This window comes from Maylandia zebra, linkage group LG6 (assembly GCF_041146795.1).
Source record: "Maylandia zebra isolate NMK-2024a linkage group LG6, Mzebra_GT3a, whole genome shotgun sequence".
NCBI lineage: Eukaryota > Metazoa > Chordata > Actinopteri > Cichliformes > Cichlidae > Maylandia > Maylandia zebra.
In genome coordinates, this window is record NC_135172.1 from 36,192,730 (window position 1) to 36,211,158 (window position 18,429).

Consider the following 18,429-nt stretch of genomic DNA (forward strand, 5'->3'; position numbering starts at 1 on the left):
CTGAAGTACTCTAACTTCACCTTAAGAAACCTTTTATACAGGACCATATGCCAGGGGAGCACACACCGCACACACAAAGATTTTTATAGCCACGACAGTTTATGTTGTGAATACAGAAAGGCTGCTGGTGTAAGAAAAACTGACTTTGCCCCGACCTACTTCACAACACAAGTAACCCTGTGACCACTGTGTTCATAGTACCACAGTGATATTTACATTATTTGTCTCCTCATTGATTAAAGATTGATGGCTGAAATTATTTTAAACAATAGAATTTTGGAAATGCATTGAATGTGTTGTTTTACAAACTGATGATTTTTAACATTAATGTAATGATTATATTGTTAGCAGCCAGTTACTTTATGTTAGCATAAAGACTAAAGCCAGGATGAACCTAGCATGTAGGCAATCAATTCAGTGTAGCATTGTTTTGGTATTTTCTGACACATTGTACTTGAGTATATTTGATCCAAAAGTCCAGAAAATTTGGAAAGTGTGGAAAATGTGCACCAGTGAAGTCATATTAAATAAGCTGTTTCCTAAGTCTTTAGGAGGTGGCTTACATGATGTCAGGCTAACATTTGGAGGCTGCATTCTGAAGTGGAGCATTTTGGCCATTAGTGTTAATGTCTGGTTAATGGGAAGGCAGGGCAAGCACAGAGCATCATTCTTGTTACCGTTCTTCAATAGAGATTATAATATACAATTCCCTTTCCTTCCAATTAAAAAGCCATATGATAATCAATGACCATTACATTCACATTTTATTGACAATAATCTAAATTATCTCTCTGAGCACGGTTTCTGCCATCTGTACCACTCTATAGTTAATTTGAACACCCAGTTTGCTGACAAAGCTTCTCCTGTTGTTCTCCTCTCCAATGCAGTTCCACACTGATGAACATTCATCAGTGTGGAACTGCAGAATATGTAAATTACACAAGTAGCCCAAACAGTCACAGTGTAGCATCATACACCTTACTCACACTGAGGTAACAGGATTACTATTGCTGTAATACTACTATTGCAAGTTAAACTGAATAATGTGTAGCATGTAAGCTGTGCATGACCTAACACATAATTTCAACATTATATATGTTTAAACAATTACTTTTGAAAACTTTTTTTTTTTTTTACAAACTACCAAACAGATACCTCAGATCTCAAAAACTGCAGTGTTATGAAAACTTTATTTATATGCAATAAATGCAGTGTGAGGGTGGTAAAGCCCATAGGGAACCTGAACTTAATGAAACTAAGTGGGAGCAGTTTAGTCAAACTTAGCATTTCCAGTAGATGAGCACCTGCACAATCCCTGATGTGCACCAGCAGTTGTGGTGAAAGTTGTTCACAGGGGAGAAAAACCCTGACACAGCTTTAAAGGATTAAGGAAGTGGAGCAGAATATCTGAAGACACACAATTAGTAGTGCGGTAACTCTAGCAATGTGGCCTCTAAAACCTAATTTGTCGTGTGTACTTTCTTCTGCAAAGAGTTGGAGTGAAGCCAGACTGGGAGGTGGATTGGGCAGATTGTGGTGGAAGGATGGCAGTTCAAAAGAGATTGTGAGGTGATGAAGGGCAAGAAGTGGAAACGTAAATGTAATTAATTAATTAGTATTACTAAAGTTAGACAAATAAGTTTAATAACACATTATTAATCATTACCAGTTACATTTTTAGTGGAGGATGAGGGAGTTTTAAATACTTCTTAATTCAACCAAATATAGAAATAATATTGTTATAAGCAATGCAGTTAAACTCAACCAGCCTTTTGTCCCCCTGAGAGTGGAGGCAGTTGAAAAATCCATCCATCGGGCCATTTTCTTCTGCTTGTGCAACTGGCCCAGAGCCTATCCCAGCTCAGAGCCACTGAGTAAGCCGTGGAAAACAGCTCATGATTATCATGCATTTTATTGAAAATGAGAAAAACACTGATATTGCAAGGTTGACATTTAAACCTAACATCAATACAAAAAAAGCTCATACAAAACATCCAAACAAAAAAATCTCCAAATGCTCAAACAAAAGGAAAGATAAAGTATGCCGAGCACAAAATGCAATTATTCATCTTTATTAAAGTTGTTTTGGCTAAAATGTTATTCAACAGTTCTGATCAGGATACATTCATATGTAAACATTGGTATGAGGCAAGACATTGGAAAACCTACCCAGTCATTACACTGTGGATCATTCAACAACAAAAAGCAGGACTTGGAGGTAGTCCCTGTCTATGCTGGTTCAAACACATTTAACTTGCAATCAGAAAGTAGTTTGATAAACCGTTCATCTCATCACGGTCAAAGACATAAACATGATAAAGGAGTAGCATTAGGGTGCATTACATCCTGGTCCCTCAGAGAATAATAGCAACATATATTGGCTTTGAAATGCAAAAGCAAAAAGACGTCTACCTCCTTCTCGCCATCTTCCTTACATTGGACTCTCTAGTATCTAGGATTATAATGATTGTTTGAGCCAGGGCACTTGTGACAAAATGCATTTGGAAGAGGAAAATCCTATTCTGGGAGCTACATTTCAGTTCACAATTTTCATTAACACATCGGGTTTATCTTTGATAAACTGTCTTCAAATGACATCAGCACAGGAAAAGGGGCATGGATGTAAGTTTTAAACGTAACTACTTTATAATATAACACTGGTATATAACAATATAGGCACCCAGTTCTTTTCCCAAAAATAGGCACGGTGGCCGTTTCTCATGGAAAATCATTACTGAGGCTACCTTAGGCATTGCTATTGCAAACAGGACAAAAATATATAATTTGCAGGGGTGCAACAATACATCGTTATTGAACCGTTCGATACAGTGCTTTCGGTTTGGTACGCATCTGTATCGAACAATACAAAATTTTTTATTTAATGTATCAACTTTTCTTCTGATGATGCTGTCTGTGTTGAGCGCTCAGTGGATCTGGGTTCGACTACTCCGCCTAGGCTGCACTGTTGAGTGCAGATCCACTGAGCGCAGCGCAAGCTAGCAAGACAGAAGCTAATCTCGTTGCAACATGGCAACTGCCTCAACGCTACCCGAAATTAAACCTCCCCCACCTTCATTCAGATCTGGCCTTTGAAACTATTTTGGTTTTCAAGTGAAGCATGACCCTGATGGTAAGTGCGTCATGGACAAAAGTAAAACAGTTTGTCGGATGTGCCACGCAATGCTCAATTGGTGGGAAGTAGTGTGTTAGCGCAGTTAGCTAGTTAATGTGTTGACGCCGTCAAGCCCCATGCATGGGGCGATATGCGGTAACTTGTTAATGAAGATTTGCCGCGTTATGGCGTTAATGTCATTTTAACGAGATTAACAGCACTAGTGGGAACACAACGAATATGACTGCACATTTACTCCGACATCATCCTAGTGCAAAGACAAGTGGAAGCAGACAAAAACAACAAGCACGCATGCTACAAACTTTACCAGAGTCATTTAGACAGCCGTTAGCACATGATTCTCCTTATGGGGACCTGATATGTTTAATATGCTGCTGAGAATATAGCCCAGAAGAAGCGTATAGTATAGCTTTTATTTTGGAAAGAGCCATTTCTCTGTAATGGTAAATGGCCTGTAATAAACTCTCTTTTCCAAAGATGAGTGATTTCTCGATCAGATAGATTTTTTTTATTATTATTTTGTTGTTTCAGCAACATTACATTTAAAAACTGTACTTTTGAGTTAAAATATATATTTATAATTTTAATAAATGATAAATTAAAAAGTCATGAAAATTTCTTTGTGTCGAAAAAATATTGAGTATCGAACCGAACCGAACCGTGAATTTTGTGTATCGTTGCACCCCTAATAATTTGATAAATAACTCTTAGGCAGGACAGAAGAACACTTTCAAACATGGCTCCTTGACACTATTGCACCTTTTCAGTTTGGGTTTCCATGTTGGCTCTAAGTCTGTCAAGCTTTTGTGTCACTTGCAAAGAATGCAAGGTAAAAGGTTGGTCTGCTTTTGCTCATTTCAAGCCAAAACAGTAGAATAATTAAAAGGGAATTTGGTAGGTTTAGGTTTAACATCACATCTGCCCTTTTTCTCAAATGTTTTCAAGGATAATGGGTAATGATAATGAGCTGCAACACAAAAACACAGATGGGTTACTGTATATGATGTCAAAGCTTCTTCGTTAGCCTAGCAGTTAATAGTGTAATACTGTCATATAATAGAGCTGTCATCTCAAGAGATTCCCTTTGACAGTGTTGGAATTTTAGAGTCCTAACATAATTTAGTTTGACTGACAGAGCAGAGAGACTTTTCCATATAAAAGGCATTGCTCTGGGTCCTCATCTTATCTCAGAAAAACTTCTAACCTCACACCAGGGTCTGCTCTGAGGGTGTCTGATATCTCCAATTGATTGCATTCTGGATTAATCCACCGTGGAATGTCAGTTGTAGGAATTAGAGCTCTGCTGTAGCCCTGGGTCTCGTTCTGACACTTCTGCATGGTTTGAAGATCCAACAGGTTCAGTGGACAGTAATTCAGGCCTGGAGGATGAAAGTGTGCGTGAAGAAGCTTCTGCTTCAGTTTGTAACACAGCTGCCCTCTGCTGAGCCCCTGGGCTGATCTTCTGGTCAGTCAGGGGACTGGTCAAGCCCAGGTTGGACAGGGCATCCAGAGTTCCATCTGGATCTACCATCATGTCAATTACTGTCAGTTTGGAGCAGAGAAAAACAGTCCCACTTAATACATCATAAGACTTCCCGTGGTGTAGACTGCAGTAACACTGCAGAATACAATACAACAATACAATATTTCACGCTTTTCTTCCAAAAACTAAAGAGAAGCATAGGTAGAGCCATACCCATCAGTTGTCTTTCCACCCTCTTCAAGTCTTGAATGATGGTTGAAATTTCCTGTTAAGAGAATGTGATAGAAAAATGAAAGCTGGTCTCAGGCCTGATTAAGTAAGTGAAGGCTCTTACAGCAAATAAATCAACTCGATTAATCTTTTCATTGCCTCAGGAAAAAGTTTGGAGCCGAGCCCTTTACACTCAGTAATGCTTTACGAGCCCTTTAACTTGTGTCGTGGACACACATATCTCTTTTCAGAGGTTCACATGAGGCCAGACAGTGTTACAGTCAGAATTTATGATCCTGTGCTGGAGAGAGGTAAAAGTGTGTAGAGGTGAAGTTGTAAGTCTTTTTTTTTCTCCAAACAGTCTAATCACATTTGGTGCCTAAATACTGAAATTAATTTGAAGTTAATCTAAAGGGTGTATGACATTGTTGATTTCATTCTCCAAACAGCTATAGCACTGTGAGCACTCACTATGATTGCTTAGAATAAGTAATCAGAAAATGGTAAGGAATGACTGGATTGAAAATAGTGTTCAATTAATTCAAGCCAAGAAAAGGCTAAAAGATTACTTCTATAAATGTGTACTTATGGAATATACTGTGACTGTGGACTTCTTTTTTAAAATTTGGTTGAATTAAACTGTGCCAAAATAACCCCAATAAGGAAAGATGAGTTTGCGGTTGGTTATCTATCGGCTCACATTCCAGAAGCTTCAATACATTAAATGTAGAGTCTCCATAAAATAAAGACAGAATCGGATCACAATCTTGTTACACACTGTATCTGTTTTTCTCCATTGCAATCCATCCTTTTAAAATATTTCACGGTGAACAAGCGCTGTACTGACTGATGGACCAAAATGCTACACTAATATTGTAATTTCTACACCAGTGCTGCCTATTTGGCTATAAATATCACAGTCCTGTCTGTTTCACAAGCCTTCAGCAGATTCATCACCTTGTTTGAGCTCTTGAGCAGTAAGGAGTCATGCTCTGCTTGCAGTTTGGTCTCAATCTCATCCCATTTTCGTTCTTTATCCTTGAAGAGGATCCTGCAAAGCCAGGTTGTTACAAAAATAGGATAAAAGTGAAATACATAAAACATGTTTAATATAGATTAAGTGACTGCTTAAATTATTTCATTCAGATGCCATCAGCACATTGTAGCATTGAAAAAAATCTGCCTTTGAATTGTCATTCTAATGAGAAAAATATGTAACTGGGTGGCGGAGTAAGCCTGTGTGATGTGTCATTCAAACTGTGTCACCTGCTATTTCCAACAAAAAACACAGACAAGAATCTGTACACACACAGACAATATTTGTATCATGCAATCCCTCTTTAGTGTGTGCATTGAATATATAAATAACCACAACAACACGTGAAAATCAATTTTTGTTTAGCGTGGTCAAACAATACTTGCCTGATTTTGCAGGTTGTTCTGTCAACAGATTGGCGTATCCTGGTTGACAGCTGAGTCACAGAAGCTAGCAGCAAATTGTCTGGGACCGCCTGAAAGACAGTAAAAAAATATCATCTGAATCTACCAGTTATAAATTACTGGCAAAAAGTGATTAATTTACACGGTAAAATGTAAACAACCTGTACTATTGCTACATTTAGTTCATTTAAGTACATCATTTTTTTCATTAGCTTTACCACTGCTTTTAGGTTTACATTGGCCTATTTTTTTATTAGTCCTTTATTTATCCAGGTAAAAAATCTCATTGAGATTAAAAATCTCATTTCCAAGAGAGACCTGGCATCATGGCAACAAAAGTCACATACCAATTAAGGGATGACTGTAACTAGCATGTATCGAGCTCCCTCTAGTGTCAAACAGTGGTACAGACTGACATGAACGTCTTGCTATTTTTGCTCTTAACATAACTCTAAACTTGCTGTGTTTGCTGCTCCACATACTTTCACTTTCTAATGCAGAGAAGCACATCAAATTCAAAATCTAGATTAGCAGTATGGTACATAGCAGGCCATATATTGAGGAGAACATTATATTTAAAATTGAAGCAAGGCCTTACATCATCTCTATTCCATGTCTGTCGCCGAATGGACCTGGAGCTCTGTCCGCTAGACCTACGAGATCGAAGCTCCACAGACTGCCCATTGGTTCCCAGAATGCTATTATGCTGTGTGGAGGAGCCGCCGAGGTCCAAACTGTCATCAAACACACGCTCCTCCAACTGAAACGGAAATAAAATATATTGAAAATTGATATTCTTTCCTCAGATCCAATTTTTTTGTCCATGTTATGTAATCAAACTTAAGAATTAAGAATCTGTATTCTATTAGCATTAGGATTGCTATAAATGTTATTGAATAAACTGAATCCTTATATTTTGTATGCTATAATTAGTTTAAGATGCAACAACTATACCAGAGCTCCAGGGTCGGTCGCTGCAGGGCTCACTGAGTCAATCTCCCCTGCCACATCATGAATCTCTCTGGCTAGCATGGCCAGGTCTTTTGCAAGATCTTGACTTATCCTGTGGAGCAAACATAAGTATGATGTTATTTTGTTGTGTTATTTTGTGATATTTATTTAAAACAAAATAACAGCTGTAAAATAAGATCCAATAAAAAGAACTGCAACCCTAAGCTAAAAAAAAGAAGCAATAAAGAGGCACATGCCCTAAAGCAGGAAAAATGTGTTAGAATACTGCTATCTGACTCATTCATCCACTCATATACACAGGAGTACTTCTCACCTACGTACCTGGCTATTTCCTCGCTGTGTGCTGTCCAATCTCTCATATACTCATCCTGTTCCCTAGAGTGCTGCTTCACGGTAGCTAGGCCTGCAGGATTTGGGGTTGCTGGAGCTGAACCTCCAAGCTGGGCTACTCGAGTAGACGGGAATAGCCGTGTGTGCCCCTGCTTGGATATGTGACGATTTGAGCCATACTCATCCTCTGAGGTGGAAGCATACTCCACTGGTACACGGCGCCACCGAGTTCCAGCTGAGGAAAGAATGGCAGTGAAGCTTAGATGAAGCTTAAGATGCCAGATGAATTCTTCTTTAAGTAGATAATTGCAGGTAACTGTACAATCTTTTGGCAGTCAAAGCATAATTAGGAACATTTAAAAAAAATGTGTACACACTTACATGCAGGTGTGGCATGTGATGAGGTTCCTTTACTCTTGTCAGGTAGCTTGGAGGCACTGTTAGCTCTTGCTCTGGGTCCAGGCATTGAAGTCATATTGGACCCTCTCAATCCTTGCCTGATGCCATAATCACCTGCACCGCGGGCCCCCAGACCTCTACTCCTTGTCACAGTGGCCTCTGAGTCACTCTGGGCAGACGGGGAGCCCACTCTTGGCCTCCTTGGCTGTGCCAGAGCTTCTATTCTGGACATGCCTCTTTTTGCCATCCCTGTCTTGGATGTGGAACTAGCAGTGGAGGCCTCAGAGGCCACAGACATCCGGTCTAGGTCAGCAGGTTCAGTGTCTGAGGAATCCCCCAGCCGGGCTCGCCGCAACAGTGATGCCCTGGTAGGCCTGGGCTTGGGGACACTGGTGGCTTTACTGGCGGAAGCAGAGGCAGGAGCTTGACTGATCTTAGCCCGGCTAGACTTAGTGCTGGCTCCAACTGTTGTGCTCCCTGTCTGACCTCTAGCATGTGAGTTTTTGGAGTCTTTCGTGGAGGTGGGCTGTGAGTCTGATAAGAGAGAATTGGAGTTGACATCATCATCAGTGAGATCCAGGGAAGTCCAAGGACGGTTTGGCTGTGAAGGACCAGAAGTTCTATTCTTGACCCTCTTGTCCTGGGTCTCCCTACCACCAGCAGGACCCTTGCCAGATGAGCAAACTACAGTTTTTTCTTTCTGCTGTCCTGCTAGAGTTCGGCGTTTCTGGACTACTTTCCTTGCTCCATCAGCTTGGCTTACTGTACTTGTCGTGTCAACATCTGACTCTGGTGACATGGATCCTTCAATGGACTGACTTGGGGGATCGCCTTGGTCTGACACAGTGGTTTCTAGAAAGGCTGCTACAGCCTCTGAGTCTTTCTGCAGTGTGGCGCTGTCGATGCCAGGCTCTCTAGATTGAGTTTTGCCTGTGAGACCATCAATACGTGGTATGAGCTCTATAGGGACGTTGGAACTTGGTTTCTCCACAGTGAAGCTCTCCTGTCTCAATAGGGGTTTCCCACTACTTTCCCTGGCTTTCTCCTCTTCTTTTTTCCTCCTCCGTACTTCCTCCATTCTTTTTTCCCCGCTGGTCATGGGACGAGGTGGGAGCTTTGTCAACACACCTGACTGACTTGACCTCCCACCACCACTATCCTGCGACTTGGCTGGTGACGAACGACTAGGGCTGCCACTGTGACTACCCACACCTCCTGTGCACTGGCCGGGTCGAGTCTTTCCTCTGCCCACCTTTTCCTCCTGGTTTTCTTTCTCCTGTAGCTCTGTGTCCTGTTTCTCCCCCATATCTGCACGTAGGCCTGAGCCTGGGGTCCTCCTTCCTAGGCTGAGATCCTCACCAGGCAGCTGGGGTAGGGTTCTCCTCTTGCGCTCTGTGTACCCAGTAGAGGCAAAGGAGGCTGAGTGGCTGGATTCACTTATATCAGCTGAAAAGAAAGAAAATATTTGATCAGAATGTGCATTAAACATACATAGTGGATTATATACTGGTAGAATCAGTGCACTGTTAGAGGTGTTTGCCAGATTTTTAATTTAATAGTTGGCTATAATAAAGATCCTTAATAGAAAGTCCCAATAAAAATTTGTTCAATTATTTTTGCAACTTGAAGCAACGAGAAGCTAAAACATAAAATTCAGATACAGTGGAACCCCGACTTACGAAATTAATTCGTTCCCGAGGGTCTTTCGTAAGTCAAAAATGTTCGTAAGTCAAAGCACCCATCGCGCCTTTTGAGTGAACGATAGGCTATAGGCTAATTGCTAACTGCAACAACAATACGTCGTTCAAGTGGAACAGCGAAGCGCAAGTACGAAAGCCAAGGGGGTTGTCATATGATACGGAAGGCATTGTGGGCATTCTGGGCTCAGCCAATCAGAGCCAGTGGATTTCGTTACACGGGTATTTTGCCGTAACACGGGCAGAAATATTGCCGTTACGTGCCTTCGTAACTTGAATTTTTTTGTTAAATGGGGTATTCGTAAGTTGGTGTTCCACTGTAGTTAGTCAGAAAGGTTATTTTCTTTAAAAAACAAAAAAGCTGCAATTTCAGACCTTTGACTGAAAGTGGCACACGTTAAGAAACTATTTTGTCTTCCACTTGTAAAATATTGCGATACTTCAATATTTTAACATGAAACCTCTGGCTTCACTGTGGTCACGTGACTCTATTGTGCCAAATGCAAATAATTACAGTCTGCTGTATGTTAGTGAAATAATCAGGAATAAATCTTCCTCTTGGATATGAAAAGTTGCTTGCCTAATGCCTATTTGGTGAAATGTGACCAGCAGCCTGGCAGCTATGTTAGCTAACCTGAAGTAGGCGTCATACTCTTTCTGACACATGCCATTTTAGCTTCTGTGCATTTAAGGAGACCACCTAAGCTAACTTTCTTCTGAGTGGCTGCTGTGGGCCTAAGATGGCCACTCTATTTGTTGTCCACAGTCTGAAGAGTAGAAACTACATAAAGAGAGTGATAAGTTGTCATTGGTTGGCTATATTGCACAAACCAATTAAGAAGAAGGCCTGCAAGCATTCATATCCTTGACAAATTAATTTAACTTTTATCTCATCTGGATTACTCTTTGCATTGTAATTATCCATCACTGTAACAGTATACCATAGCTATTACAGAAAAATGACAAGCCTAATGTGACAGACTGCTGTATAACTGAATTTGTGACACCTGTCTACTTATGCTGCTTTTACAACGTGTTTATCATTTAACCCCAGTGTGTGATTGGACCCTGTGGACTTTGTTTAGCAAACGTTTACATACTGAAGCATGAACAAAATGCTGAAATTAATTTAATAAATATTAAAGGAATCCTTTTTTGAGATTTAGTAAACCTAAACTTAATACCTCTGTCCTCCGTGACCAAGATGTGGCTTTCGCCTCCTGACCCTTCAGGGTCAGTCCTAATATGACTGGCAGCTAGAGTAGCCCACTGTGACACCCAGCGTGGACCACCCACCATCAACTCTTCAGACAAGACCTAAACAAGCAAACGTGGAAATAAAACAAAAACATGTCAATAACTGGAAACAGATGTTGCTTTAGTCAGTCAGAATATAGCTTATTGAGTATAACTTAGAAGAACGCTGTTACACCTCTGTCTCCATGCGTCCGGGTTTTCCTCGGTCTCCAGTGCCAGACCTTTGGGAGGCGAGTCTTTCTCTCTGGTCAGCACTCCCCACCCTGGACCCAGACTCCTGGTCCACACCAAACACCTAACATATACACAAGTAAGAAAACATATTATGATCAGGAGATTAGATGATAAACTATAAAAAAGAGTTATAACTTTAACGTTTTTACCTTGTCAATCAGTTTCCTAGCCTCTTCTTCTTCATGATCTCCATTCTCCAGCTCGATGGTATAAGTCCCTCTATCACTATAATCATCTCCATGATGATAGCACTCGTCGCGCCCGCTCTGTTGATGGGGTGCTGAGCCACGTCTCCTCTCTGCTACTTTGGATGTTGAAGGTTTACGACGACGTGCAGGACTGTCTTCCTCTGCAAAGAGACCCTCTGGTACGTTTGCACGACCCTCTCTGATCTTCATCCCCGTGCTTCCCCAGAGTCCCCATGAGCGCTCTTCTAGCGCTGCAGCCCTGCGCTGTTCACCCAGTGCATTTTCTGAATCACTCTGAGTGCCATCCTCATGTTTACTTCCTGGATAGTGAGGTAATAGATCAAAATGTTGCATAAGAGTGATAAAGTAAGTATCGCGTGTAATACTGTACACTATACCAAACTCTATATCATATAAACACACCTTTAAGACTCCGCAGTTGTACAGGCACATCGCTTTTCACGCTTTCGCCATCATCCTCTGCAACCGTTTCTTTTAGAGCCAATGGTAACTCATTCTGAGCAAGCCAGTCAGCAACTTTGACTTCTGCTGCGACCATGGCTGTCTGAAGAGGACTCAGCTCCTCCCCAACAGCCCTTTTAGGGCGTGGCCTGGTCTCTGGTCCTACCTTCGCAACCCTGTCTTTGACAGTCACTTTACCTGAGGCCCCAGGATCAAACTCAATGGTGAAGGAGGCGTGGCCATGGGCAGGCTCTGCTGCAGCAGAAGCACCACCCTCTTGTTCTCTTGAGATGGATTCACTGCTGACTTTACTTCCTGAGGGATCCTTTGCATCCTTTGTTGGGATCTCGAAGTAGCTAGGCTCCTGATTAGAGGCTGTTTGCAGGGTACACTTTGGGATCTCCTCACTTTTCTTAGATTCTGGCACAATTAATACAAAGATATTTGTCTGGCACCATAAAGTTTACAGAATATTTGTAATATTTCCAAAAAAGTAAACTGATAATGAGCAATAATTGTTGGTACCTGCTTCAACTTTTTCTCGTTTCCGGTCTGAACTCTTGTCCTCTGACTTTCCTGGATGCTGGTCTTCAGTGTCTCCATCTCCCCACCAGGCAGGCTGGCCATACAGGGGGGTGCCCCTGTGCAGCACTGTGACATCCCCTGCACATATGTATTAATTGAGGCTTAGAGACCCTAAATAGGCTTCAGGTAAAGGTCATTGTAATGCAACATCCCCAATATTACTGCATATAATTTGCCATCTATATTTAGGCCCTTGATTCAGTTAAATTCTATTTATATAGTGTCAAATCACAACAGTTTCCCAAGGTGCTTTTTATTGTAAGGTAACAACCCTGCAACCCTCTGTGATCATTGACTTTAGTTGTTTTTCATGGTCTTTCAGGCCTTGGGGTGTTGCTGGGTGGACCACTGCATTCCTTTGTTTTCAGAATGCACCAGATTGTTTATTTTGACACCGTAAGATTTTGTGTCTACATCTCTTTGGATCATACTAAGAGTTCCCGAAAATGGATACCAAATGCAAGTTCAACATTTGGAATTAGCTGTCTTTTATCTGTCTAATTTGTCATTAAATAATAACAGAAAAGACTTCATCTGAACCTGTGAAAACAGGGAAATATATTTCACACATCTTGACTGTCTGATTTTGAATCCTCTGTGGCATTATACAGAAGCTAAATTACCAAACGTCTGCCACTGTCCTAGAGTACGGCTGCTATAGTTTGTAGTCCTAAAATCTATTTAAGAACTACCTCTAAAAATTCTTTCATTATCAGTTTATGTATCTGGGAATATTTTATCGATTCAAGGTATTAGATTTACTATATTATATGTGTCCAGTGTCCTTTAACTTTCAATGCTCAGACTTACCTGTTGCCTTGTCCTCTGACCTGTTGGCCTCACTTGGCTTGGCAGTGGCTCCCTCACACACCTGTGCAGCTGCTGCCTCAGGTGGTTTGACTTGAGATTTGGATGATTCTGCCTCTGGGAGTTTCTTCTGGTTCAACTGAAGTTGGCTGCTAAACTTTTCATGCTGACAAATTAGACAACAGAAACAAGGGGAATTAGCCAAAGACAAAGGTTACACAATACTGTCAAAATAATTACGATGTATATCTTGTCTAGATTTTTTCTTGCTTTTTAATCTTCCAGATAGCAGTATGGCATACTGATCGTATGCCATACTGTTCGCATATATTTTGAATGATAATGTGCTATGTTCCTCTAGCTCATGAATAAGAAATCTGCATTTTTTTTTTTTCTGCAGCTACCTGGGCAGTTTTTGTTGATGAAACAGCAAATTCATCAATCTTGAAAAGTCATTTTGCCCACTTCAGCAGAACTCTTTGATCTATTCTCTACAATATTGCTCCTAACTGATGAAAAAGTACAAGATCTTTGCACCTATCCTGTTTCAAACACAACTATTTACACCGTCTTCAAACATATGAATATTGTTCTTCTGTGTAGCGTGTCATCTAACCTTGAGGGCCTCCTCAGGAATATGCATCTCTCCTCGAACCACAGTAAACAGGTTGGTATGTGAGACAAGTTAAGGTAAAAGATGACGAGCCCTTTGCAGGGATGAGAAACCTGCACTGATAGCCTTATCTATTATGCAGTAGGCAGAGTGCAATGAGAATTCACAGGCTATTCAAGAACCGATAAAGTTACAGTGCACCCCATGTTCACTGACCTTGTACTGCGTGCTACTGGGTTTGACAGATAACACAAGAATACATTCAAAGGATATCATATCCAAACCTCAATTTGTCATCAATTTTCAGCGTGACATAGATTTGCTCCTGTATTCTGACATCGTTGACAAATGTCTGGGAACAAACAAAGAAACAATGTGGTTATGAACAACATATGAGGACTTTGTACAAAAGTGAGATTATTTAGAGTCTCCTGAAATCTCAGTACTGCTTGCATAACAATGATGCTGTCCATAACACACAAACCAACTGCCAATTTTGTACCAGACCTTTAGTCACAATCCTAACCAGATCTAACACAAAAAAGCTTATTTCATGTTGAATTTAAGCAGGGAAACATCTGTACACACATAAAAATGTTTGTACTCTGCCACTTTTTTCATCCATCTGTCTTAAAGCTCTTACCCAAATTAGGATCATGGGTGTGACCCTGAACATAGACAAACACACACACACCCACGGTCAATTTAGAATCACTAATTAGGATAAAATTTATGTCTTTGGGTTATGGGAAGAAACCAGAGCACTTGGAGGAAACCCACAGATTCACAGGAAGCACAAGAAGAACATGCAAGCTCCACAAAGAAAGGCCCCAGCCGACTAAGAGGTTTGAACCAGGAGCAGTGAAGTGACAGCGCTAGCCGCTGCACCATCAAGCTGCCTGTCATAAGCTATGTATAATATTTGCACTACCAAAAATGACGTCTTTCAGTTTATTTAGGGTTGGAAAATAATTTAAATCCAAAGAAAAAACCAAATTATATTAGAACAGGTTCACGACTACTTTTGTAAGCAGTAAATTGCTGAAGCAGTTAAGGGGCACTCTGGCAATTTAGTACTCAAAGTAATGCATTTCCTTGAATACTGAGGGCTTAAGAGAAACTAATAAAAATTTGTAAAAACGGAAGCAGTAGAAGATGAGAAAGCCACGGCCCGAAAAAGAATAAATAAGAATAAATAAGGTATACTTTCAGGGAAATGTTTGATATTTAATTTTGGGACACACTGATGTAGATTTTATTGCATTAAAAAACATTAGGCAGGGGTTGCTTTAAGACACATACACATAAATTAAAAAAAATTCACTCACCCCATTTAAGCTGCCCAGGTCCTTAACTTTGTGTTCATCCGTATTTGGCTCATAGTTGATGACAGCATGCTGTTTGTCCACACTACGGGACTAAACCATACAAGATCCAGTCAATCACTATAATCCTCACTAATCTCAGTGCTTCAGATAAAAATCCAGTCAGAGTAAGAATGACAGCTCAGATCATATGTCGGGTGGATTCACAGTACAGTACCTGCAGCATAAGCTCACAGTCATCCCTCCCTACAAAGATCATCTCTCGGGGGAGACGATGGCGTGTCCCCCCACCGCTCACCAGGAACCAGGAAGTCAGACTCATCTCTGCCTGACAAGTTCACATGTGCCCCTTAATGCATCCTGCTGAAAACAAGAACAGTGTTAGACTGCAGTTTATAGCTATAAATCTATTAATGAGACCATTAAATATTTATCCTTCGATCAATGAAAAAATATACTCTTACACTGTAAACAGGAGTGGGTGAGGCATGCTGTTTCATATAATTACATAAAGCAAAATTTATTTCAGCATTTGTGCGTGTGCTTGTGTGTCATATGCACAGTAGCTATTTCGGTTATCACCCGAGGACATTGGCAAGCTTATCAGTCCATGTAGTGCAGCTAACAACAAGAAATTTAAAAAAAATGTAAGTTCCAAAAATAAAGAGACAGCTTACAGTATTTCAGGCATTCTTCTAAACTCCCAAAGTGAGTCGCTCAGCAGGATTGTCCTGTCATCAGCTTCACAATGCACTCCACTGAAAAAGGAGGAAGAATAGTTAGATACTGTGCAAAAAGAGAGTGCATGTGAGGGTGACAGGGAGATGGGGCTTAGAAAGAAAGAGATAATAAAACATGTAATATGACAGCTAATTCAATCAGATCCAGAAACTCTGAGCCAAACAGAAGACAGGCATATACACCGACCACAGGAAGTCAAGGAAACAGAGAAAATAGAGACGTAAATAGAATATCCACTTCTCTGCTCCCCATGATTCTCTCATATGATTTCCAGGCAGTTGTCAGGATTCCCATGCACACAAAACAGCACAACAGCGCTTTTCACTGACACAAACACCCCGTCCCCTCTCTGCATTATTAGTAGGCAGGCCTGCTGACTCATGCTCCGAGAGAGTCATAGGTGAATTAGTAAGATTTAATTACGCACACGTTGTCATATGTGAGGCTCCTTTTTGTACGTCAGCTCAAGCCCAATGGGACAGCCCCCAACCTCCCAATAGAGAACTACGTGGTCCATCCTTTCAGTAGGCTGGCTCCTAGTGGCCCAGATTTTCTCTTTAGACGCTTGATCACACACACGGCTTCACCCACTCTGATATGAATCTCCTCTGCAAATGACCACACATCAACTGAGGCTGCAAGCGGCAGCAGCTGATGAGTTAGAGTCGGCCAATGACTGAGCCTGAAAATGAGCTCGGTTAGGCCATGTCTCAGTCCAGCGTTCATCGTGGAGCCATTTAAGAATGATAGCAAAGACCAGCTAATAATAAGCAAAAAGTATCATCGAATTTCATCCCAATATCGCGCAGATTGTAGGATAAACACAAGACTGGCCACAATGAGTCTAACATTTATTAGCGACATGTCATCTGAAGCGTGCATTAATCTGTCACGTTCAGTACATCCCTTTACGCACACCTTTTAAGCCAAACACAGGCTAATTTAGACAGATATCTGTTATCACGTGCTTTAAAGCCAACCAAATCATGTTTAGGATGCTGCCTGCTGATATCCCACGATCGACCATTATGGGCGACGTATAGGTCTGTCGCACAAACAGCGAAGCTCATTTCACTGTCTTCATCCTTATATCAGAGGAAGCAACCAAAGGCATCAGCGCAGGCCTGTTAGGGAAATAAAACAATGGCAAAATGTCTCTCACCAGGTGCTCTATGGGCAAACAGCATCCGATGAGTAGAAGGTTATGAACAGCGATGCTGCTGCTGCTCCTGCAACCCCTCTGCCCAGCCTAGGTCCTTCAACACTGCTGTGTCTTGGCCTCAAGGTGGCGCAATGCGCTCATGTAGGAAAAGATGAGGTTATGTAATATAGACAGCGAACCATGAGTGGCCCATATTAGGTGGATGATGGATCATTTATTTTGGGCAGTGACTCGATAATTAAATTGAGTTGGCATATAAATTACAGTCGTAAGACTGGAAACGCTGAAAGTATAATAATAGGAAATTAAATGCATGCATTGTATATAAATGATACGATTTGATTATATTTGCATTGAAACTTTTTAAAATTACAATGTAGCTGCTATGTTAGTATTTCAATGTTTTAGATTAAGCGCTAGAGTGAGTAATCTACTGGTTTCCAGCTCCGTATAATTATGTTAGGACACAGCTTATGATAGTCTATTAAAGGTCAGTCTTGTGTTGAACCACTAGATGGAGCCAAAGTACTGTGCTGTGATTTCGATGCCGACGTAAATTCAATTGTTGAGCCTGATTAGGAAGCTAGTATATAATCAACAAAATATAAGCAAACCATTTTTAAAAGTATGGGTGCTGTTAAGGTCCTCCGGCTTTATTTGCGTTAAGTTAGAGAAGGGGCTTTTATGCGATTCTAATAAACTTTATTCATCATGAAACCAAAATAAATGAAAAAAGAATTGCCCAGCATCTTTTCGGCTGTTCTGTAACTGCATAACGACATACGAAGGTCAGGTGAGAGAGTATAGGGTATAAACCTGCCCATCAGGCCACCCTAATCCACTTGACACACACTGTTTTTGTTGGACATGCCCCCTATAGGTTCCATTAGTCATGAATTACTAGCTTTGTTTAAAAGCAAGCGCACTTGACTGTACACGTTAATCCAATCTGATCACTGGAAAACTTGGAAAAAATTAAAATCCCACATTGGCTTCAGCCATAATGAATGGGCCCAATATTTAAATGCAACAGCTGAATGAATGAAGCTGAGACTTAAGTTTTATCGGTGAGTTATAAAATTCCATTAGGTCTGGAATGCATAATATTACTTTTTTTTTGTTGTTGTTGTTGTTGTTGTTGTTGTTGTTGTTAAGTATTTCAGAATGCTTTACTGAAATGTTGCTTACCTGTAACATAAATTAGACCTTTGGAGTGGATAAGAGTTAAATCCACGTTTCTCTTCAGTTTTGGAATACAGGCTCAGGTGCATTACACAAGCTGACAGATTACAAATTGTTTTGTAAATCAAAGCACGTTACACTCTAACTCTAATATCTTTTTTCCCTTTCTTTATCTTTTACACATCCACCATCGAAACAAAACGAGTACA

At 40.7% G+C, this 18,429-nt stretch overlaps 1 protein-coding gene across 2 annotated transcripts; it reads right to left on the reverse strand.

Annotated features, from left to right (window-relative positions):
* Positions 1-1,893: 1,893 nt before the first annotated feature.
* Positions 1,894-17,126, reverse strand: cep170ab (centrosomal protein 170Ab). Of its 2 annotated transcripts, none has more exons than XM_076885164.1 (20): positions 17,039-17,126; positions 15,813-15,893; positions 15,353-15,495; positions 15,139-15,228; positions 14,081-14,162; positions 13,814-13,869; positions 13,201-13,363; positions 12,331-12,468; positions 11,767-12,225; positions 11,305-11,663; positions 11,097-11,216; positions 10,849-10,981; positions 7,950-9,413; positions 7,560-7,803; positions 7,221-7,329; positions 6,865-7,026; positions 6,249-6,337; positions 5,784-5,877; positions 4,830-4,881; positions 1,894-4,675 (listed from the first exon to the last, which is right to left on the reverse strand). In XM_076885164.1, the coding sequence occupies exons 3-20, from the start codon at positions 15,455-15,457 to the stop codon at positions 4,413-4,415; spliced, it is 4,182 nt and encodes a 1,393-aa protein (XP_076741279.1). In that variant the 5' UTR covers positions 15,458-15,495; positions 15,813-15,893; positions 17,039-17,126; the 3' UTR covers positions 1,894-4,412. The 2 variants fall into 2 exon arrangements, with proteins under 2 accessions (XP_076741279.1, XP_076741280.1); XM_076885165.1 differs by having other exon boundaries at positions 15,353-15,498.
* Positions 17,127-18,429: the final 1,303 nt, after the last annotated feature.

Bases quoted from the DNA above. Each gene is read 5' to 3' on its own strand.
- cep170ab (XM_076885164.1), bottom strand. From the start codon at position 15,457: ATGAGTCTGACTTCCTGGTTCCTGGTGAGCGGTGGGGGGACACGCCAT. The intron at 11,217-11,304 runs GTAAAAACGTTA...TGTATATGTTAG, and splicing joins CTAGGAAACTGATTGACAAG to GTGTTTGGTGTGGACCAGGA. The intron at 5,878-6,248 runs GCAAGTATTGTT...CTGGCTTTGCAG, and splicing joins AGAACAACCTGCAAAATCAG to GATCCTCTTCAAGGATAAAG.